At 45.7% G+C, this 24,649-nt stretch overlaps 1 protein-coding gene across 13 annotated transcripts in view; it reads left to right on the top strand.

The window, feature by feature from the left end:
• The window catches only part of FOXN3 (forkhead box N3), a 393,365-nt gene extending 369,527 nt beyond the window's left edge, over positions 1–23,838 (top strand). For all 13 annotated transcript variants that reach the window (XM_072839648.1, XM_072839646.1, XM_072839645.1 and 10 more), the window contains 2 exons: positions 2,738–2,843; positions 16,914–23,838. In XM_072839648.1, the coding sequence (XP_072695749.1) occupies positions 2,738–2,843; positions 16,914–17,463 (656 nt within the window). In that variant the 3' untranslated portion in view covers positions 17,464–23,838. The remainder of the gene's footprint in view (positions 1–2,737; positions 2,844–16,913) is intronic.
• The last annotated feature ends 811 nt before the right edge of the window (positions 23,839–24,649 follow it).

Below are 24,649 nucleotides of genomic sequence, written 5' to 3'. Positions count from 1 at the left end.
AAGCCTCTCATTCCCACAGAGCATCATATGCCCTACCAAAATTACTCTTTGTTCTTGTGCACATTGTGATTTTTACTACTTCCTCTCCGCCTCTGAATGCTGACTTGGATGGTGCTTTCTACAGGGAGTCTTTACTTTGGGTCAGGGGTCTCCATCCTTCCGTGCCTACAGACCCCCCCCCGCCCCAGCACTTACCACAATATATTTCCCTCGCCTCTTCAATTCTGTCTCCTGTATAACTGTGTCGACCCCTTGTCCCCTTCATCAAATACATAAGTGGGTACTTGCTATGTTAACCCATTAATGGATACAATCTATGTATGGGACTGTTATAATTTTGCTGGCAAGAATTAGTGATACTGATTTTAAATTTTTTAACTTATTTTAACAAGTAGTCCTATCTATCAAATTCACTCGCTCTCCTGGAAAAGATCCCTAGTAACTGATATCTTCAATAATATTATAAGAATTAAACGGAGTCTACGGCTGTCTGGCCATTTCGAAGAGACTCCCAAGCAGCAAAATAGCTGAAAAACCCTTTGTCACAGTCCCCAAAAGAGACAAACAGAAAGTCTCTCTTTTCAAACAACCTGATGCATCTGTCTACAAACTCCAGAGTTCTATGGATTTTTGCATGTCTGTCCTTGAGAATTATGGGTATTTTTCCTGCCATGTTTTATTGTAAAAGTTTTCTAAATTTAGTTCCTCCGTTTACGTCTATGATCCGTTTCTAATTAACTCATTTATGGCATGAGGTGAGGACCAAGGTTCATTTTTTTCCCAAATCTCCAGTTGTTCCAACCCTGCTTTTCTCCATTGTGTTGTCTGGATACCTCTGCCAAAAATCAGTTGGCCATGTATTTGGGGGTTTATTTCCGAAATCTGTTTTCTTCCTTGATCTCTATCTCTCCACTTACACCAATACCACCCTGTCTTGTAGCTCTGTAAGAAGTCTTGAAATCAGCAACACAAGTCAGTTAATATAAATTTTAGACACTCTTGCTTAGAACTCATCAGCTAAGCAAAATAGGATACTTACCTTCAGTATCACATTATGCAGGTTTCATGCTTTTAAGACACTTGGTTAAGTCTCCTGTCTCAAATGATCTGCTATCTGAAATCAGGCTGCTGGTAAGGGATATGGGTAAGAGTTCCTGATCTAGTGCAGCCTGCTGTCACAGTTCAATATGGTAAGAGAAGGGCAAGATTCCGGCCCACCGGACTGCACTGGTAGTACTGGCTTTGGGCACTGATTTCAGTTCTGTCTCCCATCCACCAGCGGCTGGGGCTTTACACTAACCTAGGAAAAAAGTGGCAAAAATATTAGCAAGAGCCACAGAATTCTCAAGGACTCGGTCTGTATAGCATTATCTCATATTCAGGAGTGGACATTGACCCTACATGAGGGACATCTAATTAACCTTGGAATATTTATGTAAACATGTCTTTAGAAGCCTAAAAATTACAGGAGTAAAAAGTAATGTTTGTGTTTTGTCAAGAGCATGCCTCTCAATATGGACTTTAAAAACTTAATATCCAGAAGGGTTTTCATTTTTGAATGCATAATTTTCTAGAGCCTCTTTGGTGTGGCCTTTGTTTGAGAAAGCGTGATTTATCCACCTTGCATCTGGATGAGACTGTGCCAGGGCTGCTAGATGAGCACAGCCAGAGCTCTGGGGAGTCCGGATGCCATTCAGAGGAGGAAGCAGAGATGTGGGTAACTTGCACGAAGTCACAGGAGGAACTAAGATGAAAGCTAAGGCTGTGAGCCCTGAGGACACGTGGAGGAGTGTTGGTAGTACGGGACGAGTATTGGCCTGAAACAAATGAAAAAGATGGACTGTTGGGGGTTTCTTGGGGTTCCCCTGCTGTGTGACTCAGGTGTGAGGCCACTGGGAGATTGTCTGGAAAAGGACAGGATCTCATGGTTGCTGGCAAAAAGGTTGCCCTACTGTTGCTCAGGGGATGAGGGTATTTCGGAGAAGGCAGGATGATGAGACAACTCTCGGGAGATTTGGTTGGGGGAAGCTTCGAGAGAGTAGGAAGTGGGCCCTCCAGAGTGGGCTCTGCAGGGTTCTGAGGCGGGAACCAGAGCTTCCCAGCCAACCCTCCACTTCCAGCCGACACTGAGGAAGGGTCTTTCCTCAGGCAGCAGAGATCATCGTGAGCATGAACTGTGTTGTGAGCGCTGAGGTGCCACGTAGCTTGTAAGATCAGCTTTGCTGTTGTCTTGGCTCTCTCTTTCCCTTGTTGGGTTAAGGACACGTAGAAAGGTGTTCTCAGCTTCTGACTACGACCAGAGAAGCATGAGGGAATGAATGCTTTTGTTTGGTCATCGCTGCCAGACTTGTGTCTGTGTTCTTGGGGTCTTGTTAGGGCCTGGCTAGAAATAAAAGCTTATCTTAATACATGCAAGGAAATCATGTCTGAAGCCCATTTTTTAATACCCTTTTTTAAAGTAATGCATCAGTAATTTGATTGTAAAGTACTGGTCTGACATGGCTGACCGAATCTCTTTCTCTTGAGGCATGGTATCTTCCTTTCTCCTCAGTGTGCATGCATGTGTGTGTGTGTGTGTGCGTGCGCGTGTGCGTGTCCGTTTCTCTCTGTCTCTGCTTCCTATGCCAATACCACTTTCTCTCTCTCCCTCTCTGGTGTATCCAAAACTTCTGACTCGAAGCAGAAATCATCACACCTGAACTCACCTGTGGTGTCTCTCTCCCACTTGCTTTTGCAGTGCCCCCTGGAGTGATACAGAATGGAGCGCGGGCTCTGAGCCGAGGGCTGTTTCCCGGAGTCCGGCCTTTGCCAATCACTCCCATCGGGATGACGGCAGCTGTGAGGTAAGGGAGACGCCCCCTGGGCAGAGCTGGCCTAAGGAACGCAAAGGGCGCCATGTGTCCCACGGGCCCACTTGGGATGGAGAGGCCCAGCCTCTCACTTGGGAAGACAGTACAGCTGATTTGGGTGTTCAGAAAAGTCAAAGTAACTCCCAGAGACCCCAGGCTTTTCCTTCTGGGCTCAAATTATCTTGGTCTCTTTGCATATACGAAGATAAAGACAAATTAAGCTTTTTTTGTTGTTCTAAGAAGGGGGGGGCAAGTTGGGTAGAAGGAAGTAGTGAGCAAGTTAGTCATTCGACTCTAGGCTAACTGGTCTACCTCTAGAGTGAAATGCAAACTTGCAGTGAGTGGGATATAAATCACAGCCGGTGTCCTTCCCTTGCTCAAAATCAGATCAGTTGCCAAACCACATGAACTCTTCTTGGAAAATTGCTTCCCTCCATCCTTCTGTGACTCCATTGCCGGTCCTGGATTAGTGTCTCTTCTCTAGCTACGACCCCTCACGGGTGCCAGTGTGAGTGCCGCCTCTCATCTTCCTGCTGCTTCTTTGCCGCCCCCCGCCACCCACCCATCAGCCACTGCTAGACTGATTGCCTAAAATGTGTCTCTCTGGCTGTCCAAAGAAGCACCTTCTTTGACTCCCACACATCAGCCTGACATCATCACCCCAGTCCTCCCATCTCCTCGAGCCAAATCTGTTCCCCAAATATGTCCAGTGGTGGCCCATCTTACCCACTCAGTTGCCTCTATGTAGACATCCCTCAGCCTCCATGTGCAAAGCAGCACCCCCTTCAAGGTCCATCACAGGAACACTTGCTTTACAAAGCAACTGTGGATGGATTTCTCTTTGCTTTGAAAGCCCCATGCTTTGGTTGTGGCCATTTGATGAGTGAACCTGTGTGGTAAAGTTCCTCTGTGTGTCCCCCTCTGCTCAGTAGTTCGCTTGCCATAAGCAGGGGCCAGGTTCTCACTTGCTTGGCTGATGGCTCCTCATGTTTGCATGGTGTCAGGCCCAAGCTGTCACTTGGAAGGCCCATTGCACTGAGCTGTGCACCTTCACAGCATCCTCTCCTTGCTCACTCTGCACTTTTGGATCAAGTTTGCATCTGAAGGCCATTTTATCTTAGTGAAGTCTCATGTCCGGCTAAGAGAAGAAAAGGAAGAGGTCCTGACGGTTGCCCTGCAGAGGTGGGACTCAGACTTAGGAGGAGCTGGTGGTGGAATTCCTGACCTCTGATGGCCCCCTCTCCATTGGGGCTGGAGTCTCTGAGCTCAGAGGAGGGACCTCAGGAGATCTCAGGATCTCCTGCTTGTGCAAGCACCCTAAGGGAATGTGGAGAAGTTGGTTCTGTAAGCATTTGAGGGTCTATAAGCTGGATTCAGCAACTATTACAGGAATGAACCATTGCCTCAGGTGAACAGGATACACACAGGAAGAAGGGGCATGTCCTTTCTTCCTCTACCCTCTTCCCAGGGTTTCTGAGGCAGCTCCTGTTGTCTGAGCCTAACATGGAGCCAGATGGTGCAGCAGACCTGGGGCTGGCATAGCCCGTCCCAGCCCACAGAGCACCATGGAAGAGTAGATTTAGGGCTGAGGAACACTAGCTTCACAATGGCACCACTTGCCTGATGGCTGTCCACTGTGAAGGCACTCGTAGTCTCAGAATGACCTCTCTGAGCCTCAGAGAAGTTTTCGGTGAAATGCACAACTGTTAGTTTGCAAGACTAAACAGGTTACCATGTGCATAAATAAGAGAGAACCTGACAGTCAAGGGAACTGTGGTGCATTGGTGCATTATCCAAATGCCAGCTCTGCACCCTCCACCTCCGTTTCAAGAGAAATTAGGGAGAGGAGTGTTGCAAACTCTGTAAGGTCAAGAACCTTGGTCAGAGGACTCTGCTTCCTTCATGCCCCAAATGCCTGGCAAATAATGGGCATGAGATGCTTTTGGAAAGAATAAACATAAATAATAGCCGTGGGGGTGTTTGCAGAACCCAGTGTCTATATAAAACCCATTAATAAGTCTTTAGGGTGCTGAGGAATCTTGTTTTGCTCTTTCACATTCATTGTAATTTAAAAAAAAATTTTTTTTTTTTTTAAATTAGACTATGTATCTGAGGTCAAAAGGAAAACAGTCCACAGAACAAGGGCACATGTCTTCCAGACCCTGTGGCAGTGACCAGGGGTTCCTGGGCGTGTTTAGCGCTTCCGCCACTAACCCCCCTGCAGCTTAGCCAGGGATGGAGGGAGGGCCAGAGAGTCATTAGCACCCACTAAAGACCAGTTTCCTACTCTGCTTTGCGTGATAGGTTTTCTGTGTGAGTCTAAGCGACTTCTCCTTAAGTGAAAATATTTGTCTTTCAGGGATTTTTTTTTTCCACCACTGAGTGGCAAAGGCCATGTTTGTTTGTCTTAACTCTGAAACTGTTATTGACATAGATGAAGTGTTACTTTTATTAGCTGATCATTACACAGCTTGTATTTGCTGGGTTCCTTTGCATATAATTATGATGTGAAATCTCCTTGTAAGAGTATCTGTCAATAGTGTAATTGACTTTACAGTGTTGACTTTTTACTCAATAACCTCAGAGATTGGCCCATCCTTAGGCGTTGGAAACCTGCTTATTTTTAAATTTGCCTGGGCATGGAGTCCTCAAGGCACATTATCCTCAAAATGACTCTCACACATCTTAAAGTTTTATGCCTGCCTGTGTCTTCTGTTTTCCCAGAGAAATTCCTTGCAGAGAATACACTGAATGGAACAAATGATGATAGCCCTAGAAGAACTGTTTCTGGCCCTTTCAGGAAACAGGAGCCCCAAATTTCTTAACATTTATAGCATTATGGGCTGCCTCCCAAGTAGGGACCATAGCAACTCTCTGGGATCTGGGTCACCTTGCTTCCAAAACTCTAAAGGCTCTTTTTGATCCCAAGTGATCATTCAGGTGGTAGAGAAGAATTAAATGTCCAGGGCTTGCCAAAAAGGACTGGGAGAAAATTGCTGAGGTTGGGGTCCTTCAAAAGCCTCGGAGCCCAAAAACTACATCTAAGAACTCAGGAACCAAGTTTCCCCGGTCCTTATTCTGTGGCTGTGGGATGTTGGGCAGGTGTGCCTGGCACATGGCGTGCACGAAGTAGATGTCTGATAAAATAAGTAAACACAAACAACCCAATTCAGAAATGGGCAAAGGACTTGAATAGACATTTCTCCCAAGAAGATATACAAATGGCCAAAGCACGTGAAAAGATGCCCTGCCTCACTGGTCAGTAGGGAACTGCAAATCGAAGCTATGAGATTCCACTTCACACCCATTAGGATGACTCGTAGCAACAGCAGAAACTAACAAGTGTTGACAGGATGTGGAGGACTTGGACCCCTTGTGTGCTATTGGTAGGGATATAACATGGTGGAGCCATTGTAGAAAACAATAAGGCAGTTCTCAAAAAATTAAAAATAGAATTACCATATGATCCAGCAGTTCTCCTTCTGGGTATATACCCAAAAGAACCAAAAGTAGGGTCTTGAAAGGATGCTTGTTCATAGCAACACTATTCACAAGAGCTAAAACGTTTAGGCAACCCAAGTGTCCCTCGACAGATGAATAAATAAGCAGCACGTGGTACATAACACACAATGAAACATCAGTCAGCCTTGAAGAGGAGAGACATTCTGACACATGCTATGGTATGGATAATCCTTGCGGACATTACATTAAGTGAAATAATCCAGTCAAAAAAGACAGACTCTTCTGTTCCACTTAATGCAAGGTATTTAGGGTAGTCAGAATCATAGAGACAGGAAGTAGAATGGTGGTTGCCAGCAGTTGAGGGGAGGAAGGACTGGAGAGTTCGTGTTTATTGGGTGCAGCATTGCAGTTTCATAAAAGGAAGAATTCTGGAGATGGATGGTGGTGGCTGCACACTATTATGAATGTATTCAATACCACTGACCTGGACAATTAAAAATGGCTAAGATGGTAAGTTTTTCACGTTTAAGTATTTTGCCACAATAAAACCAGTTGGAAAATAAAATTAATGATGTGGGGAGCCTCTTGGATTCAACTAGCCTGCCCTCTACTCACCTTCCCAGCTCCCCTTTCTGACGACCTGAAGCTGAGCCGCAAACCCCAGGAAAAGGCAAAGATTGAGCTTCTTATGCCACCTTCAGGACAGTGTACATCTGTACCCATTGGTTTTAAGAGGTGGTGGGGGTCATCTGAACTGCAGCAATTTATAAAATTAAAAGAAAGTTCCATCCAGTCACCATCTAAACCTGCTTAATTTGGGACACCTGAGTGGTTCAGTGGTTGTGTCTACCTTTGGCTCAGGTTGTGATCCTGGGGTCCTGGGATCGAGTCCTGCATCGGGCTCCCCACAGGGAGCCTGCTTCTCCCCCTGCCTGTGTCTCTGCCTCTCTCCGTGTATCTCTCACAAATAAATAAAATCTTTTTAAAAGTTTGTTTAAAAATAAATAAATAAACCTGCTTAATTTTATTTGGACCTCAAATGAAAACTGCAGTTCCCATGAAACATATAGTGAGTCAGGAATGAATGGTCTTACTATAATGTGGAGCATTAATACCTAAGGTCCTGTCAGAATAGTCCCCAGGAAAATTCTCAGCCTAAGATCTGCTCCTGCTCACCTAACTTTGTCTTTCCCCTTGAGAAGATGTTTGTAGGAGTTCAGGGAGCTGACAACCTTCAGTGTTAATATAGGGTGTTAGTCTAATTACAGGACCTGAGGGACGATTTGCCAGTGGTCTTTTTCTTTTTTTAAGATTTGATTTTTAGGTAATCCTTACACCTGTCGTGGGGCTTGAACTTAACCCCGGGATCAGGAGTCACCTGCTCTACTGACTGAGCCAGCCAGACATCCCTGGGCTCTCTTTTTTCAATTGAAGTATAGTTGACGTGCAATCTTCCATTAATTGCAGGTGTACAACATACTTGGACAAGTCTGTACTTTATGCTGTGCTCATGACAGGCGTAGCTACCGTTGGCCACTGTACAATGCTATCACAGTATCACTGACTATATTCCCAAAGCTGTACCTGCCAGTGGTCTTTTTATATTGTATTTTGCTTTGTTTTTAAAGACCAAGCACCTGTCAGCTTCGTCTTCTGAAATCACGGTCTTTGAAGGCAGTTCGGAATCTCAGGATTAGGTTATGCTTTATGGTAGGAGGGAGAGGAGGAAATACTACCGGCATAATATGGCTTATTTTTTATTTTTTTCTGAATTTATTATGATAACTGTAGGAATCTGTGCACTTCACCAAAGTTTTCAGATATATTGGCATAAAGTTACTCACAATGTGTCATCTTTTAAAACACCTTGGTAGTTAGGTTCCTTTTTCATCCCATATTTTAATTCAACATCACTCTTCTTGCTTAATCTTGACATAGTTTTTTGGTTTTCCTCTCAAAGAATCAAGCTTTGGGGTTTTTTTGGTTTTTTTTCATTTATAATTTCCTGTCTTTTTGCAGGTTTATTCTTTTTTCTCTTTGCCTGGATTGGTTTCTTGCATTTTAAACTTTTCTCCTTTTTTGTATACAAGTTTAACATTAATGTCCTTGAAACTACTGCCTAGCTGCATCCCATAAGTTTTGATGCCTTTTATTTTCATTAATGGTGCAAGTATTTTCTAATTTCCATTTTGATTTCTTTGATCCACAGATATTTTTAGAACCATGTTTTTAAATTTTCAAACTGAGGAGAAGGTGGCCATTTTGTATTTTTAGTTACCTCCTCAACACTGATTACTAAGTACCAGGCATCACGGTCAGAGGGTTGCTCTGTAAGACACTGCTGCTTTGAAATTGGAGGAGACTTGCTATATGGTCTAGTATATGTCAGTTTTTATAAATATTCTATGTGTGCTTCAATATGCCTTCTTCATTACTAACACATGTCCTGTATATGTCTATTAGATCAAGTCTGCATGCTAACCCTGTGTGTGTGTGTGTGTGTGTGTGTGTGTGTGTGTGTGTGTGTGATGGGGGGGTGGGAAGAGCAGGAAGGCATGCACACAGGAGGGAAGGCGGGCATGCTTGATCAATTGAATACTGAGAATGATTTATTAAAATCTCCCATTACAATGTGGATTTGACCATTTCTCCTTGTAGCTCTTTCAATTTGGGTTGTATGTATTTTGAAGCTATCTCAGCAAAGATATCCATGTTTAGAACTGTTATATCTTCCCGGTGAATTGAATCTTTATGAATGTTTAATGACTCTCTTTATCTGTAGTAATGATTTTGCCTTGAAAATCTGTCTTCTCTGGTTTTAATATAGCTATAGCTACACCAGCACGGGATGATAATGACATTTTCCATCCTTCACTTCTATTTTTTTGTCTTTGTATTTTAGGTTTTTCTCTTAGGAAAAAAAAAAACAGCATTTTAAAAAAAAATCTGTGTTAATGATCTTTACCTTTTAGTAAAGATTTTTAGCCCTCTTTAATAACATATTTGGATTTATTTCTGCTGTTTTCATTTTGCATTTGTTTGCCCTATTTCCAGATTCTTTTTCCTTTCTTGCATTATTTTAAATTGATCAAGAGTCTCCCATTCCTTTTTTTCCTTCTAATGGTTTAGAAGTTACATATTCTGTTTCTCTTCTTTTAGTGTTGATCCCAGAACTTGTAACATGAATATTTTAAAATGTTTAAAGTTAATCAATACTTTTAACCTCCTGATCAATACAAGGCCCTTGGAATGCTTTAACTGCTCTTCTCTCTGCATCATCTCAGATGATGTGCTACAGTTGTCCATTACTTTGTTTCTATTTCAGGTTTTTTTTTTTTTTAAGTCACTTAGTCATGATTATCATTGTGTTGTTCAGTCAATACTTGATTGCATTTTTTTGCTTATCATTTCTTCTTGCATCTCAGGCCTTTTTTTTTTTTTTTTTTTTTTTTTGGATCCTTTTCCTTTTTTCCTGAAATATATTCTTAAGTTCCTTATAATGAGTATCTGCTTTTAGTTAAAAGCCTAACAGCTTCTTGTCTGAAAACATATTTATCTTGCCTTCCTTCTTAGAAGATAGTGTTACTGTGTATATAGTTCTAGTTTAATCATTCTTTCTTTCCTCTCTCACTTTGAGAATATTTTTCCAGTTTCATCTCTTGCTTATTTTATCTTAACTGGTATTCCTCTTTATATTTTTTTAAGATTTATTATTTTAGAAAGAGAGAGCTCATGCATGACGAGAAGGCAGAGGGAGAGAGAGAATCCCAAGCAGACTTCCTACTGAGCACAGAGCCCACCACAGGGCTTGATCCCAGGACCCTGAGATTACAACCTGAGCCGAAGTCAAGAGTCAACTGACTGAGCCACCCATGCTCCCTACTGATGCTCCTCTTTAGGGGATATGTTCTTTTTTTTGCTACTTTTAAATTTTCTCTTTTTTTTTTTTTTTTTCAGTACCTTTCATCAAAACGGGAAAATTCTCTGATCGTTTTCTCTTCAATGTTGGGTCTCCCCCATGTTCTGTTTCATTCTGGAACTCCAGTTGGATTTACATTGGTTCTTCTTACTATAGTCTGGATTGCCCAATCTTTTTCCATATTTCTGTCTCTTTGTCTCTGCTGCAGGATATATAGTCTCTTCAGATCCATCTTCCAATTCACTGCTTTTTTTTTTTCCTCTAATTTTTCACTTTCAGCTTCATTTAGGTTAATTTCAGGGGTGATACTTTTTTCATCTCGGGGAACTCTGATGCTTTCCAAAATCTGTCTACTTAGATTTCATAATCTTTTCTTTTTTTCTAATATTTTTCAACTCCCACTTTCATTTCTGTGAACATGCTTGACATCATGTACCTACTTATTTCAGTATTTGCCAGCTTTGCAGTTTAGATTCTATAGTTGGTTTTTCTGTTGTCTCTGGCTTATGGTAGCTTATTTCTTTTGTGGGGTTTTTTTTTTTTTTCTATGAACCTGTGTTCCTTGAAGTCTTATCTGCGTGAATTCTTCATGGCCTGATATTATGGATTGTCCTTCCAAAAAGATTTTGTATTTTCTTTCAGTAGGCACCCCTGGGCACTGGAAATTAAATTTAGTTTGAGGCCTTTGGGTCCACACAGTGGACTTCTGGCATCCTACCCACAAGACTCAAGGCTTGGGATTAAAAGAAACTCAGGAGGCTTTTCTTATTTTGCGTCACCTCTGGAGCAGAGATTGAGGCTGGCTCTTATCCCCACTATCTGCCTGTGAGGGGCAGTTACTCTTCCCTAGAACCTCACTGAACTGAGTGCATCATCATTCAGAGGTCCTAGCTTTTTACATTTACATAACATTTTTACATTTATACATTCCTAGTGGCCTGCTTGGTGGTTTTAGGTTATGAGCTTTCTACTTGAATATTTGATTAACCTTAGTATGTGGGGATCTTTGATGGCTTAAATTCAGGTTGCGTTCTTCAAGAGAGGATTTGCTTTCGAAACTTACGCTGGGAGCCTAGGGACCAGTACACCTGAGGCCATCTTAATCCCCTTCGAGGAGCCTCGGTAACCGTGGAGCTGGCTAGAATCAATCTTCTGCCACTGTCCCCATCATCATGAGTTTGGGCTCTGTCCCAGTGCTAGAATAGATGTTTGCTCTAGGGAAGCCCTGGCTTTCTAGGTTGCCTACTACCATTTCAGAGTTTGTCCCTTTATTTTTTTAACTTTGTATTATGTGACATTCTTTTGGTACATGTGTGTTTGCATGGGTTTCTGAGATTCCCCTTATTTTCCAGTGAAACTAGCAATGACTTAAAACTGTGTTGTTGTACCTTGTCCAGGATCTTTTGTGTAGTAGTCAGAAGAGTGTCTTCCAGATGTCTTCTCTAACTCCTGGCTGGAAATGGAAGCCCCAAGCCATCTCTTCTCTTCGTGTCTTTCTACCTGTGTTTGGTTTTAGACAAACCGCTGCACTAGCTCCAGCTCCACAACTGGTTCACAATCCCATTAATTGCACGCTTGACCAAAATCCAGAGTTCTCAAGTCAATCCCCTGAAAGGACAACTTCACCCTAAATGGTAGTCTCTAGATTTAAAACTCGGTTCCAGAGAAAACTCTTGTGCCCAGGGGCAAGGTGGAGGTGATAATGAACCAAGAGAGGAGACCACAAAATGGCCATATCTCATTAGAATCTGTACTTTGACTTGTTAGTTGCAAGCATTGCTCATTCCCGGTCTGAGCTAATATGATTTCTCACCTTTTATGTTTGATATTTCCCATCAATTTGACAAGAGAACGAATATCAGGTTTTTGAGATTAGTAACACGTGCTTTTGTCGAGGCCTAGTAAAATCAGATGACTGTAATTTATGCTAACATGATCATCATGAGTGGTGTTACATAGAAGTTCAGTTATATGTGTAAAATGGCAGACGTCTCTAATGTATCTCATGCTCATTTCAATGAATGATTTTGAAGAAGCAGTTGGATATTTACCGTCCAACATGTTCAGGATGACTGGTTCCTTCTTTTCAGTATGTGGCGTCCCGTAATGACAACCCCTGGCAGCAGGAGGTGTTCGACACCAAGTCCGTGCAGCTGGCTTGTTCCGCCACGGACAACATCACATCAAGTTATTCATAATTGAAGGAGCTTGTCACTCCCTGCTGGGTTTGTGTATAATTTATGGATTACAGGCCCATTGCTACCATCTCAGGGAAAGTTAATTTTATCAACTGAGAGAGATACGTTTATATTTTAATTCCTACTCCTGGAACTTAACGTCTGCATACCTGTTTTTATCCAGAAATGTGATCAACAGGTATATTCGGTTTCTTGTGTTCATCACAACTTCCCTACCCGAGAGAGACAGAAAGATACTTCAAATTCCTGCTTGAGCTGTCTTTGAGAACTAGCTGGGGCACCTTGGACAAGTCAACAGGACTTAGGTAGTTTCTGTTCGTTTAATCTGTAAAATGATTGGTTGAATTTGGCCAGTGTTCCAGCGTGTGGATTATGGAATCACTTTTGGCGTGCAGCATGGTTCTGGGCGGTACCAGAGACCTTGCCATACAGAACAGTAAACTCATGGGCTACAGAAGTGACATCCTGTTCTATTCTCCATGTGATTGTAGCGTGTCTTTAGGACTTCTCTCATGCTTGTTTATCTCCTTTAAGAAAGAGAAAGTCTCAGGTCCAGAACCTTTCCTCCTGTAATAGTCTGGAGCTCGAATGTTTGGTCATCGCTGTCATTCTGAGATCTATCTCCCACCTCCCACTCCAGATTTTTTATTTTTTAAAAAGTTTCTTGTGGAAAAGAAGAAAAGCAAAATGAACAGCAGCTGCCTTTCACCTAGATTCACTAAGAATTAGTCTTTGGCAGTACTTGCCTTCTTTCATACTCTTGCTCCCATGATTCTCTCCCCCTCGCTCTTTCTCTGTATATCCTGTGCTGCTTAACTGTGGTAGTGAAGTGAATTATTAGCTCCATGTTGTTAAAAAATAAGGTTTCAGAACTAAATTGATTTTCTCAAAGCCCGCCATAGCCCAGTTTGCTCATCCAAGTGTCGCTGGCTTCACTCTGAGACTGTTTTATGCCAGTTCAGTAGACCAATTATTTTGGATTTTACAGCTGTTACCTGAAACAACAAAGATCAAGAGAACCATTATCCGAGACTTTCAATTTCATTTGTTTAATAACTATTAATAGCTACCTGGGCAATTAGTTACATTTATCGAGTTTCATATTTGGAAACACCTCAAAGCAATCTTCCTAGCCACTTTTATGCACCCAAGACAGAGCCAAGAAACAGGAAGCCTGCAGAAAATAGATATCGCAGGGACCATTCCCCAAAGCTCAGAGGCTGTGTTTGCAAGCAGGCCCATCAGGAATTCCTCTCTCGGGTCCTCTTTCCTCCAACTTTATACCCTGTCCCCATAAGCCTCCTGGCCCAGAATAGAAAGAAAACAAGAGTGCTCAGGTAAGCATGTCCCAGCAGCAGGAAACAGCAGTGAGCCGTCTGACGGTAACAGGGGAAACCAAGGCAGAAGTCTCAAGTACCACTAAGAACCATCCTCTCCACTCAGAACTCGTCATTTCACCATCACCCCACCCTGTGAGGGAGACGAGCCTGCTGCAGGTCGCTAGTTAGCAGTGCTGGGATGTGAACAGAAGCCTGTCTGCCTTGAAAGCCAGGCTGTTCCTAGAAGGACTGGGCAGAGGTGGTATGAATCTGGGGTCACAGAGGACAGGACACAATCTGGGAGGCCCTTCTGGAGACTGCTAGGACTTCATGGTGCGCATGAATCGTCACTGTGGCCTTGTCTTTGCTGAGGTTGACCCTGATGGCCCTCAAGCATTTTGCTGGTGCATATGACAGTGGGGCTTCTCACCACCAGCTTCTCTTTAGCAGAGCACTGTGGGCCCTGGAACCAGAAGAGGGGAGACTCCTTGGCTTCACTCCCTGCTACTCCATTTACACCAAGGACTCTCCTCCCCTTCTACTTTCTCTCTGGGCTGCAGCCAGGGTCTTGTGGAGCCTCACAGCCCACAGGGATGGCAAGAAAAAGAGGGTAACAGCTTGTGACTGAATCTTCTCGTTGGGCACAACCCCAAAGGCCTGCCAGGTGCCATACGTTTCGGGGGTATCCAGTAAGGCGTGTTAGGGGAGACCCACAGTATCTCCCCAGACTTCGTGCTCTCTGCTGCACAATTGCATCTGCTCCAGCACTTGCTCAGTGTATGTTGTGTGTCCACTCTGGGCCCGGCACATGCTAGCCACTGGGGGACGTATCATGACCGGGCCCCGTCTTGTGGAGCTAACACTCTTCACAGGAAGCACACAGACATCGAACAAGGCATCACGCAGCTCGCACAGACGGTGGGAAGTGCTCTCTGTGGAGGGAACGTAGTAGGAGTGTGTACAGTTGGGGGTGTGTAGGAAGGAAGGAAATGTGTGCTCATTTTCCCCAGATCTCCTAGAAGCACGTCATTGGGTGGATGGGCTTACAGGACACAGGGCGGGCATGAGGCAGGAGCACACCTCTCCTCCCTGCCCACAACCGTCAGCCCTCCTGTCCAAGGTCAGACGCCAGGTCTTCCACAGACCTTTCCTCACCCTCCATCTGTTCCCTCCAGCTCGAAGTGATCCTGAGATTCATCCCTGACCACCGCCTCTTCTGAACACTCACTGTGTCCTGTGCTCTATCAGAAATACAGCTGCCATCCAGGCAGAATCAGGGCCCGCCCCTGGGACTGAGTGGCCTAAGGAGGAAAGGACATCACAATCCTCTCCCTCAGGCCAGGCACTGGTCCACACAGACGGGCCTTCCCTCCTGCCCTCGGCCCCACAGCCAAGTGGGTGCAGTCACCCTCCCCTTTGCCAATATGGAACCACAAGGGAGTTCAGTTCATAACTCAGACGTAATGACGTGAGACCGTGGGTCCTGATGGGAGCGTATGGAAGGGAGCTAGTTCTAGGGAAATCAGAAAAACAGCGAGAGTCGGTCAGATTGTCCTAAGAGGCCATCTCGAGAACCAAACATTGGTCTCAATCCCAACTTGGCTGCACACCAGCTGTGTGGCTTTCTAGACCCTTCTTCCAGCATCTGTAAAATAAGGATGTTCAGGTTGGCTTTCCAGAGCTGCGTGCACCCACCTATGCAGAGGGTGCCCGGCAGGGGGTGGAAGTGCCATAGCTTACTGCTCTCCCACCTGTGACATAACCACGACCTGCTCCTCTGTTCCACTGTCAGCATCTTTGTGACCGCGTCTGTATCCGGTCCCACCTAGGCCACCTCCTCAGGACCCTCCCTCAAGCCGTGCGTTGATGTGAGGGGTTTGGTGAATCTTGGCAGAACGAACTGGGGTGGGGGAGCCTCTGGAAGAGAACGGGCCCAGCCGGGTGTCGGCAGGTGTGCAAAACCAAGCACAGCTGAATCTTTCCAGTTTAATGTAAGAGATGGCGCTCCCACCGCTGCCACCTCAGAAGAGTGTGGTTTTGCCATCTATGCACAAGAGGAGAGAAAATGTGGGTGCTGGAGGAGGAGCCGGGTTCGGGTGGGAGGTCAGGCTTCAGGATGCTGTGATGTCTGTAGAGCCAGGTCTGCCGGGGTGGTGGGGAAGATGGGGTCGGGGGTCAGGCTTTGGGATGGGGGTGGGGGGACAGGGAGGGGATCAGGCTTCGGGACCCTGTCTGCAGAGCCAGACCTGCTGGGGAGGTGTGGGTGAGGACGGGGTCAGGGGTCAGGTTATAGGTCACTGTCCACAGAGCTGAGCCTGCCGGAGGTAGTGGGTGAGGACGGGGTCGGGGGTCAGGTTTCAGGTCACTGTCCACAGAGTTGGGCCTGCTGGGGGTGGGGGGTGAGGACAGGGTCGGGGGTCAGGCTTTGGGATGCTGTGATGCTGTCTGCACAGCCAGGCCTGCCTGGGGGGTGGAGGGATGGGGTGGGGGTCAGGCTTTGGGATGCTGTGATGCTGTCTGCACAGCCAGGCCTGCCTGGGGGTTGGAGGGATGGGGTGGGGGTCAGGCTTTGGGATGCTGTGATGCTGTCTGCACAGCCAGGCCTGCCTGGGGGGTGGAGGGATGGGGTGGGGGTCAGGCTTTGGGATGCTGTGATGCTGTCTGCACAGCCAGGCCTGCCTGGGGGGTGGAGGGATGGGGTGGGGGTCAGGCTTTGGGATGCTGTGATGCTGTCTGCACAGCCAGGCCTGCCTGGGGGTTGGAGGGATGGGGTGGGGGTCAGGCTTTGGGATGCTGTGATGCTGTCTGCACAGCCAGGCCTGCCTCGGGGGTGGAGGGATGGGGTGGGGGTCAGGCTTTGAGATGCTGTGATGCTGTCTGCACAGCCAGGCCTGCCTGGGGGGTGGAGGGATGGGGTGGGGGTCAGGCTTTGGGATGCTGTGATGCTGTCTGCACAGCCAGGCCTGCCTGGGGGGTAGGGGGGACGGGGATGGGGTGGGGGTCAGGCCTCAGGATGCTGTCCGCAGAGCCGGGCCTGCCTGTGGGTGCAGCCCCCACCCCCCACCCCGGCTGGCAGAGCAGCAGACTGCGGGGAGCAGGGCCCTAGGCGTGAGCGCGGCGCTAACCTGTGTCCCCTCCGTGTCCCTTCCCGCTGCCCCATCCGCAGGAACGGCCTGGGCGGCTGCCGGGTGCGGACTGAGAACGAGCCGTCGTGCGGCTCCCCGGTGGTCAGCGGAGACCCCAAGGAGGATCACAACTACAGCAGCGCCAAGTCCTCCAACGCCAGGAGCACGTCGCCGGCCAGCGACTCGGTGTCCTCCTCGTCGGCCGACGACCACTACGAGTTCGCCGCCAAGGGGAGCCAGGAGGGCAGCGAGGGCAGCGAGGGCAGCTTCCAGAGCCACGAGAGCCACAGCGAGCCGGAGGACGACGAGCGCAAACACAGCCCGAAGGAGGCCAAGGATGCCCTGGGGGACAGCGGCTACGCGGCCCAGCACAAGAAGCGCCAGCATCTCGCCAAGGCCCGCAAGGTCCCCAGCGACACGCTGCCCCTCAAAAAGAGACGCACGGAGAAGCCCCCCGAGAGCGACGACGAGGAGATGAAGGAGGCGGCGGGCTCGCTCCTGCACTTGGCAGGGATTCGGTCCTGTTTGAATAACATCACCAATCGGACGGCAAAGGGGCAGAAAGAGCAAAAGGAAACCACAAAAAATTAAAAACAAGTCACTGATTTGTTTTGAACTTTCGGCCATTTGGTTTTAGCATGTCAGGAGATTTCTAATGATTTGTGGCAATATCAGCAATTTTTTTTTCTTTCTTTTTTTTTCCTTTTGGTTTGGTTTTCTTTTCTTTTCTTTCTTTCTTTTTTTTTTTTTTTTTAATTTGCCCCTCCTTTGTTTTGGACCCTTAAGAATTTTATTTTTAAAGGAGATTGAAGCCATAGAACTCATATTGACACTCAGCTGTTTTACAAAAGCTTTTCATTATCTGAAGACAAAACCGAAAAAAGCCAAAATTACCATTGCTTCCTCCAGCTTTGTCAGAAACACGTGGCTGAATCCGCAGGGATGCCAACGATGATGCCACAGGAACACCCACTCGGCACCTAGAAGGCACGCATGCAGAGTAATCATCAATCAGGCCCAACCCTTAGGTCTAAACATGGTCAGGTCGTCCCGCCCATTGGGGTCGCTGAGTGAGTGCGTGTGAGGCGACTGGGGAGAAGGATGAGCCCTGGTCCCCGGGGAGCTGACCCAGGCTCTTAACCCCGGGTGTCCAGCTGTGCCAGGAAAACCCTTGGCATTGCCGTGGGTTTCATTGCCATGAATCGTGCAGGGGTGGGTGGACGGAGTGGGAAGCGGTCTCCAGTCCTTTGTGCTTCTGAGCTGTGCGGCCTGGTATCATCTTAGGAGGTGGACTCTGGGCCACTCATTTTACACCAGGTGTCCGCGACTAATGAGAAGAAACTGGGTCAGTTTTTAGTGACATTGCTAATCACTGAATTTTGTTCTGTATTAAATTAAGAGAATGTTTCACAAGCCATAAGCCTGAAGGTTGGCCCTGTGCACGCGCAAACAGAGAGCAAGAGAGATAGAGAGAGAGAGAGAGAGAGAGAGAACTGATGCAGAAAACAAGCTCTGTCTTCTTAACTGCCCAAGTGAAAATCAAGTTCAGGAAATTACAATAGCTGTTAAGGAAGAAAATAATGGTACAGATTCTTTTTTCTGCCTGTCAAAACTATTTGATCCGAGTGAAAACAAAAAAAGCTACAGAACCTGCCATTAGTATTGTGGTGTATTTTTAAAAGATGAAAGGCACATTGATGGACAAACAAAAGTAAAAAACATGGCAAAACAAACAAAAAACAAAAAAACTCCTATACTGCCCTCAAAATGGAGTTTGCAATTAATGTCAGTCAGGATTCTTCTTTGCAAAATCAGTGATTTCCACATTCAGCCAGTGTAGCCAGCAGAAATTTCTGATCCACAATGCATGGATTCCTTTGAAAAAAAAGAAAAAAAAGAAAAAAAAAAGAAAAAAATCACAAAACACAAAACTTTTTTTTATTCAAAAAATAACAAAGTTCTTGTAAGGTAAATAATGTATTTAGCATGAAGCATGAATTATTTTCATATAAATATAGAAAATAGAGAAAAGGCTATGCCTCTAATTTTTAAGCCCTTAGGCTTAGAGTTTCTTTTGGTTTTCTCTTTTTTTTTTTTTCTTTGATTTTTTTTCTGTTGTTTTTTGTTTTTGTTTTTGTTTTCTTTCCTTCTTTCTTTCTTTCTTCCTTTCTTTCTTTCTTTCTTTCTTTCTTTCTTTCTTTCTTCTTCTTCCCAATGATTTTGTTTTGGTTTTTTGAAGCAGGTGTTTAAGGTTTAACCTTCTTCAGGGACAAATTCTGACTGTTGGGGAATCTTACTCTGCAATATAAAATATCTTCATGTTCTGGTAGGGCCTGGATGGTGGAGCTCTGTACTGCCTTGTCTGAACTTCAGCCCCCGACCCCCCGATTCTCTGTTGAAAAGTGTGTCCTTTCTCTTTGTACATGTTTACCATGACGCAATAATTCGAGGGCAAACTTAGTAGTGAGTGTGTATGATAGAATCAAGAGAATTCTGGGATGCTGACTTGTGGAGACCATGATCGTGATTTGGTTCTAGGAAAAAAGGCAGTGAATCATTATGCAAATTCGCCAGGAGAAGGGGAAGCACGCTAATGGGCCTTATTGCATGAGGGTGTGAGTTAGGGTACCCGCAAAGGAGGGAGCGACTCGGGGGTTGGAAGGACCAGCCCCAGATGGGTTTCCTCCGAAGCCACCTCCCAGTGGGACGGAGGGTCCGGCCACCTCTGCCACCTGAGCACACGACCCGACCTGGAACTAAGCCCACCTAGATTAGGAGAGCTGAATTTAGACCGGACGATGTCACGCAGACCAGAAACTCCCGTTATCTTTGCCTGAAAGGAATTGTCTTGGGAGATCCAGAGAGAAGTGTCTGAAAGAATAAGATCTCCCACCCACGTGGAGGGGAATTTTAAAACCCCAACAGGAACACCCACTCCCAGGACTCAGGATGTGGTGGGTGAGGGAGAGTGGGGGACCAGGGCGGGCGGGGGGGTAACACAGTGATCTTGAAAGACGGGCCAGTGGCCCGCCCCGTGGCCACGGGGCCATCACGAGTCCAGTGGCCAGGACGGAGGGAGGGAGCTGGCGCATACCCTGTGCTTTGCTTCCTCTGGGTTGCTGATGAGAGAACCTGGGGAAAAAAAAGTCTACACCGCAGGACAGGGTCAAGTTCAGTACCTGAACCTGAACGCTTCCAGCATATTAGTTCCGGGTGTAGATGCGAAGAGGATGTACTATTCAAGTGCTCCCTCCATCTCCCCCAAGTGTCCGACACCCCAAGAGCTGTGTCTGCTGCGGAGCTTGAGCAGGACTCCGATGGGTTGTCACCTGACCAAGCTCGGAAGACACCCCTTTCGGCCCCCCCACCCCCACCCCCAGGGTGAAGGTCAGACTTCCCTCCTGAAAAGGCAGAGGCGACATCCAGGACTTTCTGGCGGGGACTTCTTCCAATCCAAACCCCCCCACAGTGGGCTGTCTCCCCTCATTTCATTTTTCTAAAGGAGCAAAAGCCTCTTTTAGAAAACAATAAAATGCAATGTGTGTGATTTACTTTTCTGATCTCTTTGAGAAATAGATAAATATAAAAGTGTGTTCTTAACTCCAGAACCACTCTTTTTGCATAAATACCTCATCGGGCAGCTTTCTAAGTGTTATTTCCTGAGTCTCCCTCGGCACCCGCGTGGGCGCCACCAGGGGGACTTCTAGGGGAAACTTTAGTGAGGGTACTTTTTTCTATTTTTCTTCTGTTTTTGGAGGCATACACATTATGCATAACCAAAACAATGGCTCAATTGTGTTTAACTTTGTATTTTGATCGTTGAGAAAAAACAAAAAAAACCAACAACAACAACAAAAAAAACCAAGTATCAATGTGTATGTGGCCGTTTGTAGTTAAATTCATCACAGAAGGAGGTTGCCCGCGTCCTTGCCAAGCCAAGGGGCAGGAGGCACCCTCTCTCACTCCCCTCCTCCAAGAGCAGTAGAGGATTTAAGCACAAGCCTATTTGTGAAAGAATATTTTGCTCAAATGTAATTCACTTTAGTCTTGGAATTACTTCCCAAACGTCAGGTGTTCTTCTAGCTTCCAAACTTAGCCTATGTACTCATGAGTCTGACAGGTCGCCTGAGCACCGTTCAAGGGGTGTGGTGTTTTTGCTTTCATTTCTCCTGCTGGGAGAAGTGGCGTTTTCATGTGTCATTCCAGTATCTCACCTACTCACACGGGGCGGGGGGGCGGGGGGAGACGGGGAACTATAGCAATATTTAAAGATGCTTTGGAAAACAAGCATGAACACATCAGCACCACGACATCTACAGTTACTTGCTGTTGGCCCTCGGACCCATTTAAGAGGAAGAGACTGTAGCTCTTTTTTCTTAAATGCTCTACACATAGACAGTTATTTTTATGCTACTCTAATCGTCCTTTATCTAGTGCTACGTGGAAAGGGTCTGCATCATAGATTTTTCCCAGCCTTATTATATACCATAAGCTCCTACTTCCCTTCCCTCTCTGATCAGTACACTTTAAAGAGTTCTTTGGTAAACAAAGCTGTCTATTTGGAACCCACGTTTGGGTGGTGGTTTGAGATGGCCCAGACGACTGTGGCGGTTTCGGTCCCGGGGCTGAGTCTTTAAAAGAAGGGATGCGTCCCAGGCTTTTCCCCCAAGAGCCGACCTTTCCCGTGGAGGCAAGTTGGCGCATCCAGCCCCTGCCAGGTGCGACAGGAGCTATCCCACAGGGCCTTCTAGAAGCTGCCCCAGGGACAACTGCAGGCTGCAGGCTCTGCAGAGTGGACACCGGCCAGATGGCTCCCGTGGCCCAGCTCAGCCCCGGGACGGCCCGGCACCAAGGGCTAGCGACTCGCCCTCCGGTTATCCCCACGCCACGCGTGTGGGCTCTTAGCCTCTCACCGAAGGGCTTTTGGAGAAGGAATCAGAGTTCTGTACAAGTGACCTACATGGGAGGGGTTTGCATATGGGATGGGGTTCAATTCAATGTGACTTCTCTTTTCCCTCTAAACTTGATTCAGGTTGGGACTCGTTTCTTTCTGGTGGATCACAGCTGCCCAGATGTTGCAATTGATTTTTTATGTTTCTGTAGAGAAGTTTGTTTTTTGTTTTTGTTTTTTGTTTTTGTTTTTTTGGTTTTTTTTTTTCCTTTCATCTTCAGGATTCTTGCCACCAAAAGAACACATTTGAACTCTGTGTCCCCTCTTGATTGTGACTTAACCAGTGTTGACAGTTAAATCCTTGGTGTCGTAGGTCCCAGCCCTCCAATACTATATCAAACACTGTTATGCACATAATGCAGCACTGTGATCTAATTTAAATAATACTTTTTTATTATTTATACTACTATATATAATATACATCAACACTTTTGCTATATAACCTAAGTGATAACCCTCTTTTAGTTACCTGCCAAACTCGGGACTTTGGTTTATATTGCAGTTAACACAGTTACCAAGTTGTAATGGTGTCTTCTTTTCCTTTTTTTTTTCCTCTTTGTAACGGAATGTGTAAATCAAAGTATATACATTGTGTGGTGTTCCTGTTTCTGGAGTTTCATGAGGATTTACACATGGCATCCAGTGTTCTGTATAGACCCGCCTACCTTTGTGAATTCATCTGTTAACCCCTCTTCCTTGGAGAGAGCGCCAGAGGTGGTTAACTCCTTGTTTTCCTCTCTCTCCTACTGGTTATTCTTGAATTAAGCACAGACTCGTCAGCTCGGTTGCTTTATCATGAATAATGCGTGTGACCTTGAAATTCTTCCACAGTTCAGCAAACAAGTGCTAGCTTCACTGACCAAAAATTAAGGAAGGAAAATAACGATTTTTTTTTTTTTTTCAAAACGATCCATCTCGTAACGGCCGAAACCGATGTGTCTATGGTGCTGCATTTTGCTGTCTGTCCTTCTTTTGAAATCAGACCTAGGTGAAAGACCACTTCTGACTTTACTGTGATATGCTCACAAGTACCCTTCCTTGTCCGTTTCGTTAGCATTGAAATCGAGACTATTTATTTGGAATCTATTCAGCAGTGTTTTTTCCACTGTATTTCATTTGCAAAAGTTGAGAACAGCCTTCCCCACCTTTTGCAAATAACTGATACTCCATATTGGAATCGCACAGACTTCGATATGGTGAGCCTATCAAACCTACAAATTGTATTTCATCCTTCCATGACTGTGGCCTGAGTTCCCCAGCCCCCACCCCCTCCCCCCCTTTTTTTAGGTGAACCTTAGCACAATTTCAGTTATTTAAACATGAAGCATTTCCTGAGTATGTATGTTGAGGCCATTGAAGCTCAGAGCTGATTCAGTAACCAGTTCCATGCCGTGTTATTCACACTCACTACTTATACTGCCGTGGTGAAAAATGTGGGTGGGGGGGAGTTATCCGGGTGTGTCTGGGAAGCATTATACACTTGTACATTTTTTTATACTCTGATTCTGTACCATTTCTGAGTTTCATTTTTGTTTTACAGAAGAAAAAAAAAAAACAGTGATAAAGCAATCAGAAGACTAAGAGGTTTACTATCGATGCTTATGGTCGTCTGACCTTTGCTGGCCAATAGACCCACATGGCCAAATTATAATTTACTAGAGTAATAATTTTTCGAGAGCCAATTTTTTTTTTCCTCTGTATTTTCTGTATGAAACTGCCAATATCATGAATAGAAAGGGAGAACCGTAAAGGAGAAAGAAAGTGACGTTCAGTTGCGTTTGCGTTACCTAGAGGAGCAGTGTGGAGGCAGGCACGATCAGCCGAACTTTAGGGACCTGATGGTGTTGCTTTGGAGGCATCCATACCTGCATTTCGCATTCTTCATATGTAATCATATTGCCAAAGACAAACTATTTCATCATTTATTGTAAATAACACTTTTCCCCCAGACCTACCATAAAGTTTCTGTGATGTATTGTCTTCCAGTTGCAATAAAAATTACTGAGTTGCATCAATCGAAGAACAATGCCACGTAGTATTGTGTGCGCCGCGTCTCCATGTGCAAGTGCCAAGGAGTAAAATCATTTATATTTCTTACCTGCACTAGGGTGTGTGTCCTGTTTTTTACAGTTTGATTTTAGGGTCCCAGCCACACTTTGACTGTACCTACCCATCATGCATGCTTCCCGGGTTAAAAACAAAACAAAAAATCACACACCTTTTGTTAATACACAAACTCCCAGCTGAAGGCTGGGCTCGCTTGTGGGTCTCAGGACTCCAGTGGTTGGGAATGACAGCAAGCCTCCCATCACAGAACCTAGAGCTTGTGGTTAAGACAGACTCCGCCTTTCACTCGGAAGCTGTCAAACAATAAACTAAAATTCTACTTTGGGGCTGGGGCCTGCCAGCCTACGCTAGGTGCTGAGGGTTTCTTGTGGTAACTTGGAATCCTTAGACTTCCTTCTAGGATTTAATGTCACCAATCCATGACACCTGAAACACACCCCAAGAGCCAACAAGGAGCTGGATGGCAGAAGGAAGCGCTCAGGCGGTTCGTAGATCACAGGCCTGTCACCATGCTGGAGGAACAGAAAGGGTGTTCTATCTGGTGATGGTTTTGTTTCAGTGCACTGTGTACATCTGTGGGTTCCAGCGGCAGCAGTAACCTCGGGGGAGCTGGCCTGTGCACTGTCCTGCTGGGCCCCCACATTCATTGGTGTCTTACAGGTTCTCAGGCCATAATTCCTGTGCTCAAGGTGTTACTGCAAGGTCAGGGGGCGCATCCGTCCCAGAGAGGCCCCTCCCGACAAGACTTCCCAAAGTGGT

This window comes from Canis lupus, chromosome 9, assembly GCF_048164855.1.
Source record: "Canis lupus baileyi chromosome 9, mCanLup2.hap1, whole genome shotgun sequence".
NCBI lineage: Eukaryota > Metazoa > Chordata > Mammalia > Carnivora > Canidae > Canis > Canis lupus.
Note: the sequence above shows the minus strand (reverse complement) of the source record. Positions and strands in the feature narration are given on the sequence as shown.